Genomic DNA, 13022 nt, shown 5'->3' with positions numbered 1-13022 from the left:
CATGACCCTGTGTCATGGGTGTGTGTTCCGGTTTTTGTCTTCCCCCTGTTTCATACATACCTGCTCCTGATAGCATCTTCACCACCTGTGCCTCGTTCACCCTAATTACCCCTTGCATTTAACCTCATGTCTCATTCTTTCTCGTCGCCAGTTCCTTGTACCTTGTCGTCGCGTTCCAGCATTCCTTGTACCACGTCACAGACTCAGGGTAAGACTAGACCCTGTTCCGATTATCGACCTCGCCTTTTTGCCTCATGTTTTTGGATACTGTTGCCTTTTTTGGGATTTCCTGCCTGTGTACCGACCTCTGCCCGTATATTAAACCTCTCTTTTTTGAAACTGTCCATTTGTTTTGGAGTCGTGCATTTTTGGGTCCTATCTGTTCCGTTCATGACAGAACGAACTGGCCATAACATGGACCCAGCAGACTCCGACCCGGTGTGCAAAGCCCTTCAAGCGCAGGGTCAACGCCTCTCGAAGCAGGCTGAACAGCTTGCTGCCCTCCACCTTCATCTAGAGGGACTGTCAGACCATCAGGACAATATGATGAGACAGGTGGCCTCACAGTTTGAAGTGCTAAGGAATATGCTTTTGAAGAAGGAACCAGCTGGCGCAGCAGCTGATACCGCCACTGTACCATCGTTTCCAGGTGAAGCAGTCACCATGCAGCCACCTGCCACCTCTGCTGCTGTCTGCCCACAGCTCTCTCGACCGGAGAGGTTCTCTGGAGATTCTGGGACTATTAAACCGTTCATCACTCAGTGTGAACTCCACTTTGAGTTGCAGGCAGCTGCCTTCCCCACCGAGCGGGCAAATATCGCTTTCCTCATTTCCCACCTGACTGGTCGTGCGGAGGCGTGGGCTACTGCTGAATGGAGCTGCAATTCCGCCGCGTGTCATTCGTGGTCTTTGTTCGTAAAGACTATGGAGCAAATTTTTCAGTTTTCCACACCAGATCGTGAGGCAGCTTGCTCCCTTGTCACCTTACAACAAGGCAAGCGCAGGGTGTCAGATTACACGATTGAGTTTCGCATTCTCGCAGCTGAGAGTCAGTGGAATAATAGGGCGCGACTCGATGCCTTTCAAGGATTATCCCCCGCCGTGAAGGATCATTTGGTCCCGCTAGACCTGCCGACTGACTTGGACACTCTCATCGCTCTCGCCATAAGGATCGACAAGAGGCTTTTGGCTCGCGAACTGGACGGAGTTCGGCGTAGGGCTGCGTCACCATGCACTTGGAGGACGAGCCTCGGTGACCAGCCAAACCAAGGCAGATCCCCTGTTTCCGGTCTCAACCCACTGGCTAGCGTCACCACAGATGAACCCATGCAACTTGGCAGATTACGTCTCTCCCCCGAGGAACGTCAACGCCGGCTGAGGGAAGGACGGTGCTTCTACTGCGGGCATTTAGATCATTCCGTGAGCAACTGTCACGTCAAGGTTGCCGGTGCCTTTGGCAAGGGCATGGGAGAGGTGAGTCTGAATTACATTAAGGAAGACCCTGCATGGGTTCTTCCTAAAGTGACACTATGCTCCCATGATCAAGAAATTCATACACCTGTATTAACTGACTCTGGTTCTGACGCAAACTTACTCAACTCCCTCCTCGTTAGACGTATGCACCTTAGAACCTTTCAAATAAAACGCCACCGCAACACCTATGCTGCAGATGGCAGTTTTATGGGCAAGATCACTCACCGCACCCAAACACTCACATTGACATTTCCTGATTCTCACTCGGAACGCATTAGTTTTCATGTTTTTGATGCCATGAATCATGACCTTATTTTAGGTAACCCATGGTTAAAATTACATAATCCCCACATTGACTGGTCCTCTGGCAGGTTATGTCATGGGGCAGCAATTGCACCCAGAACTGTTTCAAGCCTCCATGTGATGTTCAGGGCTATTTTTCAAATGACAATCCACAGACCCCATCTGGGGATCCTGATTTATCTCAAGTGCCCTCCTGTTACCAGGACATTAAAGATGTTTTTTCCAAGTCCAAGGCCAAATCCCTTCCACCCCACAGACCTTATGACTGTGCTGTTGATTTGCTGCCTGGAACCACACCCCCACGAGGGAGGTTATTCTCTCTTTCAGGGCCGGAACACAAGGCTATGAAGGAGTATGTGGATGAATCACTGGCAGCCGGGATTATTCGCCCATCTTCATCCCCTGGGGGAGCCGGATTTTTCTTTGTGGACAAGAAGGACAAGACTCTGCAACCCTGTATTTATTACCGGGGTCTCAACGACATAACGGTGAAGAACAGGTACCCTCTTCCTCTCATCTCCACCGCTGTTGAGTTCCTGGAGGGAGCCAAGGTTTTCACCAAAATTTAATAAGTGCATATCATTTAGTCAGGATAAGGGAGGGGGATGAATGGAAGACAGCATTCAACACACCAACGGGACATTACGAGTATTTGTTGATGCCTTTTGGACTAACTAACGCTCCAGCTCTGTTCCAGAACTTTGTCAATGATGTCCTGCGTGACATGTTGAATGTGTATGTTTTTGTATATTTGGATGATATTTTGATATTCTCCCCGGATGAGGAGACTCACGTCATTCATTTCCGCTCTGTGTTGCAGCAGTTACTGCAGAATGAACTATACGTCAAGGCTGAGAAATGTGAGTTCCACAAGGCGTCCGTTTCTTTTCTGGGGTTCGTGCTGGCTCCAGGTGAAATCAAAATGCACCCTTGCAAAGTTGATGCGTGACTAATTGGCCCACTCCCACGTCGCGCAAAGACGTACAAAGGTTCTTAGGGTTTGCTAATTTCTACAGAAAGTTCATGAGAAACTTCAGTTCTATAGCCTCACCTTTGCATGATCTTACCTCGCCACACAGACCTTTCGTATGGAACCCGCTTTGTCAGGCAGCTTTTCAGAAACTTAAATCGAGCTTTACCTCCGCTCCCATCCTCACTTTGCCAGATCTCAAACAGCAGTTTGTGGTAGAAGTCGATGCGTCTGATGCCGGTATAGGTATAGGAGCAGTGCTCACCCAGAAATGTCTCAAGGATGGTAAATTACATCTTTGTGCTTATCTCTCCAAAAAACTGACTCCAGACAAGAGAAATTATGACATTGGTGACCGTGAACTGCTGGCAGTCAAGATGGCTTTGGTGGAGTGGACACTGGCTAGAGGGGGCACATACTCCATTTTTAGTATGGACAGATCACAAGAACCTGGAATATCTTAAATCTGCTAAGAGATGAAATGCGAGGCAGGCTAGATGGGCTCTGTTTTTCACTAGATTCAATTTGACGTTATTCTACCGACCTGGTTCTAAAAATGGTAAGCCAGATGCTTTATCGCGCATTTTCTGCGCAGATAATTCTTTGTCCGACCCTAAAACAATTTTGCCCAAGTTTCGTTTCCGCTTTTGTTTGGGACATTGACACTGCGGTAAAGGAGACTCTGAAGAACACTCTTAAACCTGAAAATTGCCCTGACAACAGGCTTTATGTGGTTCCGACCTTAAGGGGAAGAGTCAACCACTGGGCCCACACTAACCGGACTGTATGTCACCCAGGCATTGCCAAGACTCAATCTGTGGTCGAACAGCGCTTTTGGTAGCCCAATGTTAGAAGGGATGTCACCAATTATGTCAATGCTTGCCAGGTATGTGCTGCCAACAAGTCCTCTCGTAAACGTCCTTCTGGGGAGTTGTGACCCCTGCCAATACCACAACTTCCTTGGTCAGACATCTCCATAGACTTTGTAACGGGATTACCGGCCTCGAAAGGAAATACCACCATTCTCACAGTCGTGGACAGGTTCTCTAAAATGGCACACTTCATTGCACTCCCGAAACTCCCCTCAGCTAAAGACACTGCAGAGTTAATGATACACCAGGTTTTCAAGTTACACGGTTTCCCCAAGAATGTGGTATCCGATAGGGGTCCCCAATTCATTTCGCAATTTTGGAAGGAGTTTTGTAATCTCATAGGCGCTACCGTCAGTCTGTCATCTGGGTTTCACCCTGAAACGAACGGCCAAACCGAGAGGCTGAACCAGGACCTGGAGACTGGGCTCTGATGTCTTGCTTCACAGGAGCCACGATCCTGGTCTCGGAAACTGGTTTGGGTCGAATTCTCTCACAATTCCCTCCCCTCTGCATCCACTGGTCTATCACCTTTTCACATTGTGCATGGTTACCAACCATCTCTATTTCCTGCCATAGCCCCAGAGTCCACAGTTCCAGCGGCATTGACCTTGGTGAGACGCTGCAGGAGGACCTGGGAGCGAGCCCGCCAGATGCTGCTGCGCCAGGGACGGTCCTACAAAACCACTGCTGACCGTCGGTGGACACCGGCCCCGAGCTACAAAGTGGGTCAGTGAGTTTGGCTCTCCACCAAGCATATTCCACTCCGGGTGGAGTCCCGGAAGCTCGCTCCCAGGTTCGTTGGGCCCTTCCCCATCACAAAGATCATCAACCCTGTCACCGTGAAGCTTAGGCTCCCAAGGTTGATGCGGCTCCACCCTGCTTTTCCCGTCAGCCTGCTCAAGCCAGCCCGGGTGTCCCCTCATGTTGCCTCATGTTTTTGGATACTGTTGCCTTTTTTGGATTGCCTGCCTGTCTACCGACCTCTGCCCGTATATTAAACCTCTCTTTTTTGAAACTGTCCATTTGTTTTGGAGTCGTGCATTTTTGGGTCCTATCCTTGGTTCTGTTCATGACACCCTGTGCCAGCCATAAAATTCTAAGTTAATGATTATTTGCTAAAAACAACAAAGTTTATCAGTTTGAACATTAAATATCTTGTCTTTGTAGTGTATTCAATTAAATATAGGTCGAACATGATTTGCAAATCATCGTATTCTGTTTTTATTTATTTTTAACACAATGTCCCAACTTCATTGGAATTGGGTTGTATAATATCCATCCATCCATTTTCTGTACCGCTTTATCCTCACTAGGGTCGCAGGCGTGCTGGAGCCTATCCCAGCTATCTTCGGGTGAGAGGCAGGGTACACCCTGAACCGGTCGCCAGCCAATCGCAGGGCACATATAAACAAACAACCATTTGCGCAGACATTCACACTTAAGGGCAATTTAGAGGCTTCAATTAACCGACCATGCATGTTTTTGGGATGCGGGAGGAAACCGGAGTACCCGGAAAAAACCCACGCAAGCACGGGGAGCACATGCAAACTCCACACAGGTGGGGCCGGGATTTGAACCCCGGTCCTCAGAACTGTGAGGCAGATGCGCTAACCAGTCTTCCACCATGCCGCCGGGTTGTATAATTTTTTTTTTTATAGGATCTTTCATCCAAAACATGTATCTGATTGATATCAGTAGATGATTGAGAATCTACACAAACAGATGGCTTGCATGTGCACATCAATAATATTTAGGACATACTGTGAAGTGTTAATCAATGAAGATGTCTTCAGTGGGACAAGAGTAGCCAATGTGTTCCTTGTAATACTCCTGGAAGGCCTTCCTGTAAAACATGAGGGAATACAGTTCAGATAAGTGACAAAAATAGATTTAAAGAAAAGTCTGATCCCGTGCCTAAAATGTACAAGCACATTTATTGATATACGATTGACAGCAAAACAACAATAAACAGTTATTATTTTTGAAAGTCAGTTTTTATAAATCACTATATGCTTGTGTATAGTACGTTGCAGTCAGTGAGGCATTCACTCAGTCATTTTGGATTGTCAGGGTAAAAAAGCTATCAAAAATGAATACATTGTAATACATTAGACTTCATTTGGTTTCATAGCTGGAAACAAGAGTTATATCAGCATCTTACCTTTAAATCCTTTTTATTTTTATTTTTAAATAGACTGCAATACAGTACTCCATACTCAGTACTCAGTACCTTGAAGAGCAGAACAGAATAGAAGAGAGCCTACCCTACTGACATGGCCAGAGGATGTAAAGTTGTATCTGCCATCATCACATGACAGGCAAAGCGCTGTTGGTCAGGATGTTTGGTGATAAAACCGAAGTACCTGCGGTACGATAATCAGGGTCACTTGCATTGAGCATAGGCATCAATTGACACTGAAGAGACAATGTTAAAACTTGATGACTTCTGTCACGTAGGTCTGGTAACTCCTGAGTTCAACTTACTTGCTATGTTTTGGATGGCAGCCACAGAACGAGATGTTCTTCAGATGGAAGAAATGGAAACACTGGTCTCCCTTAAAGAGAGAGCAGGGAAAATATGTAAAAGAATAGGAATGCAACTGAATGCGGTTATGCTCTGCGATTGGAAATACTATGAAAGCGGTGGAGTACTTTGTAATTTCTGAGCCCTGCTGCTGATGTGTCATACACCTGACAACCTTTCCCTTGTGATTTGACTGCAGATGACTCCGAAACCAATATTAATTCATCCCTACCAATATTAGCAATCCAAACCATATTCGTTCATTCCATTCAAAGTGTTTCCTTAAAAGAAAAAAAACAACAATCACTAATATTTGCTTACCAGCGACTGCGCTGTAAACACCTAATCCTTTGTCAACGGTAATCTTTGATGGAAGTGATTTCCCGACCAATCAGTGCCACTGCATACAATTTAATGACATGTACAGTAGACTGCCCAATAATTGAAAGAACAGTGACTGAAAAACTGGCCAATGACGGACAGAGCGCATAGTTTTGGGACGGTAAAATTTCAGGCAGCAAAGCAGCACCCTTTTGTACCCCAAGGCTCAGGAATTATAGACCTATTGTTCTACCATATTTCTTGCTGTGGTGAAATCATCTCATTTAGGGGCAGATCTGTCAGCCCTCAAACTGCTGGGCTAACGGTGAGCCTGGCTTTTCTTAGATTGACGGCCAGTGGGCAGGATCTTGCTGGCGATTGGCCGTCTCCTCCTCCACCTCGCTCTGCAGTGTGTTTGTACCAAAGTCCCATGCACAAAAAGTGAGTAGTTGTAGTTCTGCACGTACCCTGTGAGCAGAGTGACACTGGTCCTGGACGCTGATCTTCACACCCCTCACACTGACTTCTAGCACACAGGCTGAGGGAGGCTGGCCTGCTAATCGGCTGTTATATGCAACCTGTTGGCGCACAAGTTCTGAGGTCAGTCTTGTCTGAGGAGCCGCACCAGCAGCGTTGCAAACACACAAGCTACTATATGTAAAAATTCAGCCTTTAAGATTTTTTTTAAAACGCATTCACCAAGGCTGAAACTTTTGTTCCCTGTAAATTGTAAAGCAAGTGCATGGCTACGACGTAGGATTTTAATAGCTTAAGTTTCAAACAGATCCAGAATTCCTTTGATTTATGAGAACAAAATTAATTTGAAGATCAGATCAAGACAATGACAAGATCATTCACAACGTGAGAGAAATACAGTATTAGCCTCATTAAATGTGACTACCACATCTACCGTGTAGATCCAACCCTCACTTTTGAATGACAACAACAATTCTACAGTTGTGTGTTACAGGATTTATATCTGTGCCCTGTCTCCTTTCGCCCGATGTCATCCGGGACAGGCTCCAGCTTCCCATGTCCCTGGAGAGGATAAGCGGTAAAGAAAATGGATGGATGATGAATAGGATTTCGATACAACTATTAAGAATAGTAAGCTACACTCGACCAATATCCATTCCAAACACCCTATTCTAATTGTGCAATTTGATAGAAACAGCAGAAGCTGCATTTTAAATTGTATTTTGGCCTTTAATGAATCTTTGAGGCAAATATAAGCTTTCAGTTGGAACTTCCACAACAAACCAGCATACGTATGCAGTACCTTCTTGGCAAAACACAACAGAATTATATATATATATATATACATATATATATACATATATACATATATATATATATATATATATATATATATATATATATATATATATATATACATATATATATATATATATATACATATACATATATATATATATAGACACTGGGCAATAGTGTGAAGGAGCGCCAAAATGCCCGTGCACGCTCGCTGTCGCTCTTTTCTGCGGAATGCAAATGTCGGGAACAGATGCCGGGAGCTCGCGCCATTTGCTTGTTGTTCCTCTGGAGCCAAACTCTGGTAATCCCCGCCGACCCACACTTGGGTTCCGTGGTCCTGCATGCCCACAAACTGGGTTGTCGGACTGTACTATTGGCAACCACATGCGATGACCGGTCGGGGACTGGTCAGTGTATACTTGTAATGTGGCCACTCGTCCGGTCCAAGACACAGCATAAATTTATGACACCGGTGTCTTGTAATCTGACATAGCGACTGTCGTAAATGACAAGAAAAATTGTGTAGTCTGAGCTCGGCACCATTAATGCTGAAAGGTACATACAGATTTTGGAGCAACGCCATCCAAGCGACAACCTTTTCAGGGACGTCCCTGCTTATTTTAGCGAGACAATGTGAAGCTACATTTTGCATGTGTTACAACAGTGTGGCGTTTTAGTAAAAGAGAGTGAGTACTAGACTGGCCTGCCAACATTCTAGACATGTCTCCCACTGAAAATGTGTGGCGCGTTATGAAGCGCAAAATACGACAACAGAGACCCCTAACTGATGAGCAATTGAAGTTGTACATCAAATAAAACCCAAACGCTTATTCAGCGTTGTTAAAAGGAAATATGATGTAACACAGAGGCACTGTAAACATGCCACTGTCCAGCTTATTTGGAACATGTTGCAGTCATCAAATTCAAAATGAGTGAATATTTGAAAAAAACGTTTATCAGTTTGAACATTAAATATCTTGTCTTAGTAGTGTATTCAACTGAATATAGGTTGTAATTTGTATATTAGATGCAGATGCAAATGCATGGAAATAAAAGCTAAAATTTTCATCTTTTGTCTCATTCATTTTTTTATGTCAAACTCAAACATGATCAGTTTACAGCAAAAACAAAGGAATTGGACTCACTTATAAAATGGAAAATTAACCATATTTGATGCAGACGAAACCATTTCTAGTCCAAGAGTCCAGCGCTGCGCAATGTCCTTCATGAGGATTTGGCTACAAGTACTGCTGTCCAAATACGCCTTGAATTTGCATCAGATGACCCAAATCTTCTGATCTATTCCATGCTGAATCAAACTATTTTCCCTATGATGAGCCTGCAGATATCACTGTCAGTGATAATTGAACTCAATCAGAAAAACATATCAAATCTCAAGTAAATTTCTGTGTGGACAACAAAATGACATCAAGAGGTGAGAGATAATGTAGTATTACTTTGGTTTTTTTTTTGCATCTCTGCTGACACACAGCTCTAATACTAACTATGAAAACAATCACTGTTTTGGTTGTATTTTTAACAGACGTTTGTCGATACAAATCAACAACTATGTGCACAGTGGCTTTGATATTACTGCTCCTAATTTAAATACAATATTAATACGTTTAAAATGATATTTTAGCCTCAACATTCATGACACTAACACAGATTGTTATATTATGCTTGTGTTTGTTTACCTTGCGCATAGCAGCACACAGCACATCACTGCCTTTGTGGATGGGGACTTGAACGGAACCTAAGAATCGCACCAGGAATTGCTCTATCGAACCATCCTTTTGTCCTGAGAGAGCAACAGATGAAGAAAGACAATCATACATTCTGTCATTCAATCTATGAAGCCAAAGGAAATTGGAGAGGCTGGACTCAAGACAAGCATGAGTTGAATGGACCCTATAAACTTTAGTCAGTTGAGGAGAACAACAGTGATGGAGCATGGGTTGCCAGCGCCCAGGTATTTGTGCCCCCTCGCCATGGACCAGTAACAGGATATCTTCTACCAGTCCAGCATTAAGCCTTTATGTCCCTCTAAGGCACAAATATATTTCTTTTTGTTTGGAAATGTAGAAGTGAGCCATAACAGTCCCCGTCCACGTGTATATCATTGGTATTGTGCAATACTCTTTACGTACACACATAATGCAAACGTCACTCAGAAAAAAATAAACAAGTACTGTGGTACGGACCTCTGAGACCTCATGACTACTTTGTTTTCCAGCACAGTGATTTCCAACCAATGTGCTGCGGCACATTAGTGTGCCGTGAGAGATCATCAGGGGTGCCGTGGGAAATGATTGAATTTCACTTAATTAAAATCCCAAAATGATTATTTACTAGAAATAATGTATCTTTTTTCTGCTATGCCAGTGACATATACAGTATTATTAGTAGAGCAATTAATTAATCTTCCACTAGATAGCAGAAGGTACAATTAACCTAACTAGCTGTTGAGCATTCCATTCATAAAACAGAATAACAGCTTTGTGTTCAACTAAACAGTTTCAATTCAATTTCACAAGGAGTATTCACATTTGTGCATCAACTGAGAAGAGGTCATCATTATTTGAGTATATATACTTTCTAGGACATTTTAGTTGAGTGAGGTGCAGTGAGATTTATTTAATCTAAAATATATCCTTTGGCTCTGGAAAGGCTGTTCTTACATAGGCCTGCATGTTTTTGGACTGTGGGAGGAAGAACCCAAACAGCATAGAGAGAACATAAATTCCCTACAGAACGTAGACATTTGAACAAGCCACTTGCTTGCTTTGAGGCTACAGTACAAACCAGTGGCGACTTTACCGCTTATTGCACCAATGTCATACTTGTCTCACGTCAACACTGATATTCTGACATTTCTATTGAATTATTCACCTTTGTTAGTATTTTTGGTTAGTCTGACAGCATAGTAAGCAGGGAAGATTCCAGTAGCTCCGGTCCTCATGTTGTAACCCTGACACCACAGATCCTCGGACTGGTTGAAAATTAAGACTGGGTCATCTGTCTCCAGGTACAGCTCATCAGAATGACGGGGAACAAACCTAAACACGGATAAAGGGCAACGCATTTCAGTCCAATGTTTTCATTGACACAAGTCAGCAAGTACATGTGTTAACCTGTATACAGCTCTGTGGCTCTGCTGTTGCTCCACTCCATCCATGACACATGAAAACACACCAAAGGAGCCAGCACCTGAAACATTTTGATCTGTATCATACACACCGTCACTCTGTTTCTCCACATTTATCCTTTTATAGGAACCCGCATGGGGTCTTGATGTGAACAGTGTATTATTGTGTTGAGAGCCAAGAATTATTATTTTTTTTATTAAAATTTATTTTAAACTCCCGAGTTCCACAGCAAAACTGTTCCAGCACAAAAACCATACACATCCACCATTCTGCATGGCCATATTTGAAAATGCATTTTTGTCATAAATCTGGCTTGGAAGTGTTCGGTCCTACGTGGCCCCCTGATAGGGGGGCTGATGGAAAAACTGTGGCCCCCTCCATCCCTTATTCAGACCAGTGTCATTCAGTGACATGTTTTTTTTTTTTTTTTTTTTTTTTTTTACATTTAATGAGTACTATCTCCTTTCTCAATGGACTTAATACCCACAATATGTGGTTTGTTCCTATATTTTATTCACGAAGAAGAAAATAGCACAATACAATCCATAACAAACCAGTGGAACTGTAGTTGTTGTCAGACGAGAACAGGTTGAGGAACTTCTTGCTTCTGGGAACGCTTGCTCTCCCTCCATTAGATTCCTCTTGGTCCAATGTTTTGGTTGACATTTTAGGCTGCTTGCTAACCCTCGCCACAACCTCCCTCCTCCTCTTCACTTCCTCCTCCCGCTGCCGCCTCAAGTCTTCTTCTCTCATCTTTCTCTTCTCCTCCTCCTTTCTTCTCATTTCTTCTTCTTTCCTCCGCCCTTGGAGCACAAAAGACGGCAACTGTTCAGATCTACTTAACACATTTGGTCTGTTAATTTCAAAATCCTAATAATGGGACTCTGGATGAGCTGTGCGGGACTTTACGCTACATTCTCTAGGACAGCACTACTCAAAAGAATTGTGCTTTCTGTTGGTACACTTGGCTCGGAGAGCACATGAAAACATCCATCCATCCCTTTTTTCTACTGCTTGTCTTTATTTGGGTTAAAGGTGAGCTGGAACCTAGCCCAGCTGACTTCAGCTGTGAATGTGTTAATAAACTTATCACGTATGTATTTTTGGAATGTGGGAGGAAGCCATAATACCCGAAGAAACCCCACGCAAGCATAGGGAGAACATGCAAATCCCACACAGGTTTGCTAGAATAGCCATGTGAACCCCAAACTTCAAAAGTGTAAGGCAGTCGTGATAACCACGAGAACACTGAGATGCCCCACAATAAAACATTCAAACCCAACCATTCTAAAACAAAATATGAAGGATGAATGAAAATTCCTCGATGAGCACTCCCTCTTGCGAGTTTGAATTCAAAATGTCTCACCTTGCTTCCTTGCTGCTGCTTCTTTCCTTTTCCTCTCCTCCTCATACTCAGGGTCTTCCTCCTCTTTGGCTGACTGATAGACCGTCTCTGCATCACTCTCGTCATTGTGTCCACTCTTACTGTGCAAGCAGTCCTTACCGCTGACTGGTTCCAGTTGCGTGTCTTCATCAACCACCAGAGTGTTTTTAACAGAGTCATAATTTAACCCTGCAGATGCTTCTTTACTCTTTGGTACAGTTTGTGTGCCAACAAGAGCTCCCTGCGAGACAGATTTGGTGCTCTCAGCCTCAGTCACATTATCACCCTTTCTATGCACTGTTTTCACTTTGGACTGGGTCTTCTCTGATTTTGCATTATTTTCAGGGCAGGATTCTGTACTTGGATGGGCTTTCAGGGTGGAAGATGCTCCATCCCCTTCTTCTTCGCGGATGTCAAGGTTTGCTCGATGGGATACAGGTGGATGCTGAGGTTCTGGTGGAGGTCCCTCAGTGTCTGAACCGAGGGACATTCTGTTGGATGCCCGGTCATGGCAAGACTGAGAACGAACAGAGGGATTTTGACTTTTCCTGTCATGGTTTTGGCCTGAGAAAACAAACAAATAAACAAAGATTAGTTAATGTACATGTGGTGCTTTATTATTGGACTTCTACGCTTGTCACAGATTGTTCATAACGAACACCATGTTCGAGCACAAGTTTATCCATATGAGCACTTGGCAGAACTCGGACCACGTCCTGGGGGAGGCAGGGGACAATGAGTCCGAGGTGGC

General features: G+C 44.0%; 1 protein-coding gene across 2 annotated transcripts in view; it reads right to left on the bottom strand.

Annotated features, from left to right (window-relative positions):
• The window catches only part of LOC133478265 (C-Jun-amino-terminal kinase-interacting protein 1-like), a 41041-nt gene that overhangs the window by 3763 nt on the left and 24256 nt on the right, over window positions 1-13022 (bottom strand). For both annotated transcript variants that reach the window (XM_061774123.1, XM_061774124.1), the window contains 9 exons: window positions 12254-12835; window positions 11442-11690; window positions 10873-10948; window positions 10631-10797; window positions 9436-9539; window positions 6931-7041; window positions 6103-6173; window positions 5883-5981; window positions 5380-5461 (listed from right to left, as the gene is read on the bottom strand). In XM_061774123.1, the coding sequence (XP_061630107.1) occupies window positions 5389-5461; window positions 5883-5981; window positions 6103-6173; window positions 6931-7041; window positions 9436-9539; window positions 10631-10797; window positions 10873-10948; window positions 11442-11690; window positions 12254-12835 (1532 nt within the window). In that variant the 3' untranslated portion in view covers window positions 5380-5388. The remainder of the gene's footprint in view (window positions 1-5379; window positions 5462-5882; window positions 5982-6102; window positions 6174-6930; window positions 7042-9435; window positions 9540-10630; window positions 10798-10872; window positions 10949-11441; window positions 11691-12253; window positions 12836-13022) is intronic.

This window comes from Phyllopteryx taeniolatus, chromosome 5, assembly GCF_024500385.1.
Source record: "Phyllopteryx taeniolatus isolate TA_2022b chromosome 5, UOR_Ptae_1.2, whole genome shotgun sequence".
NCBI lineage: Eukaryota > Metazoa > Chordata > Actinopteri > Syngnathiformes > Syngnathidae > Phyllopteryx > Phyllopteryx taeniolatus.
Note: the sequence above shows the minus strand (reverse complement) of the source record. Positions and strands in the feature narration are given on the sequence as shown.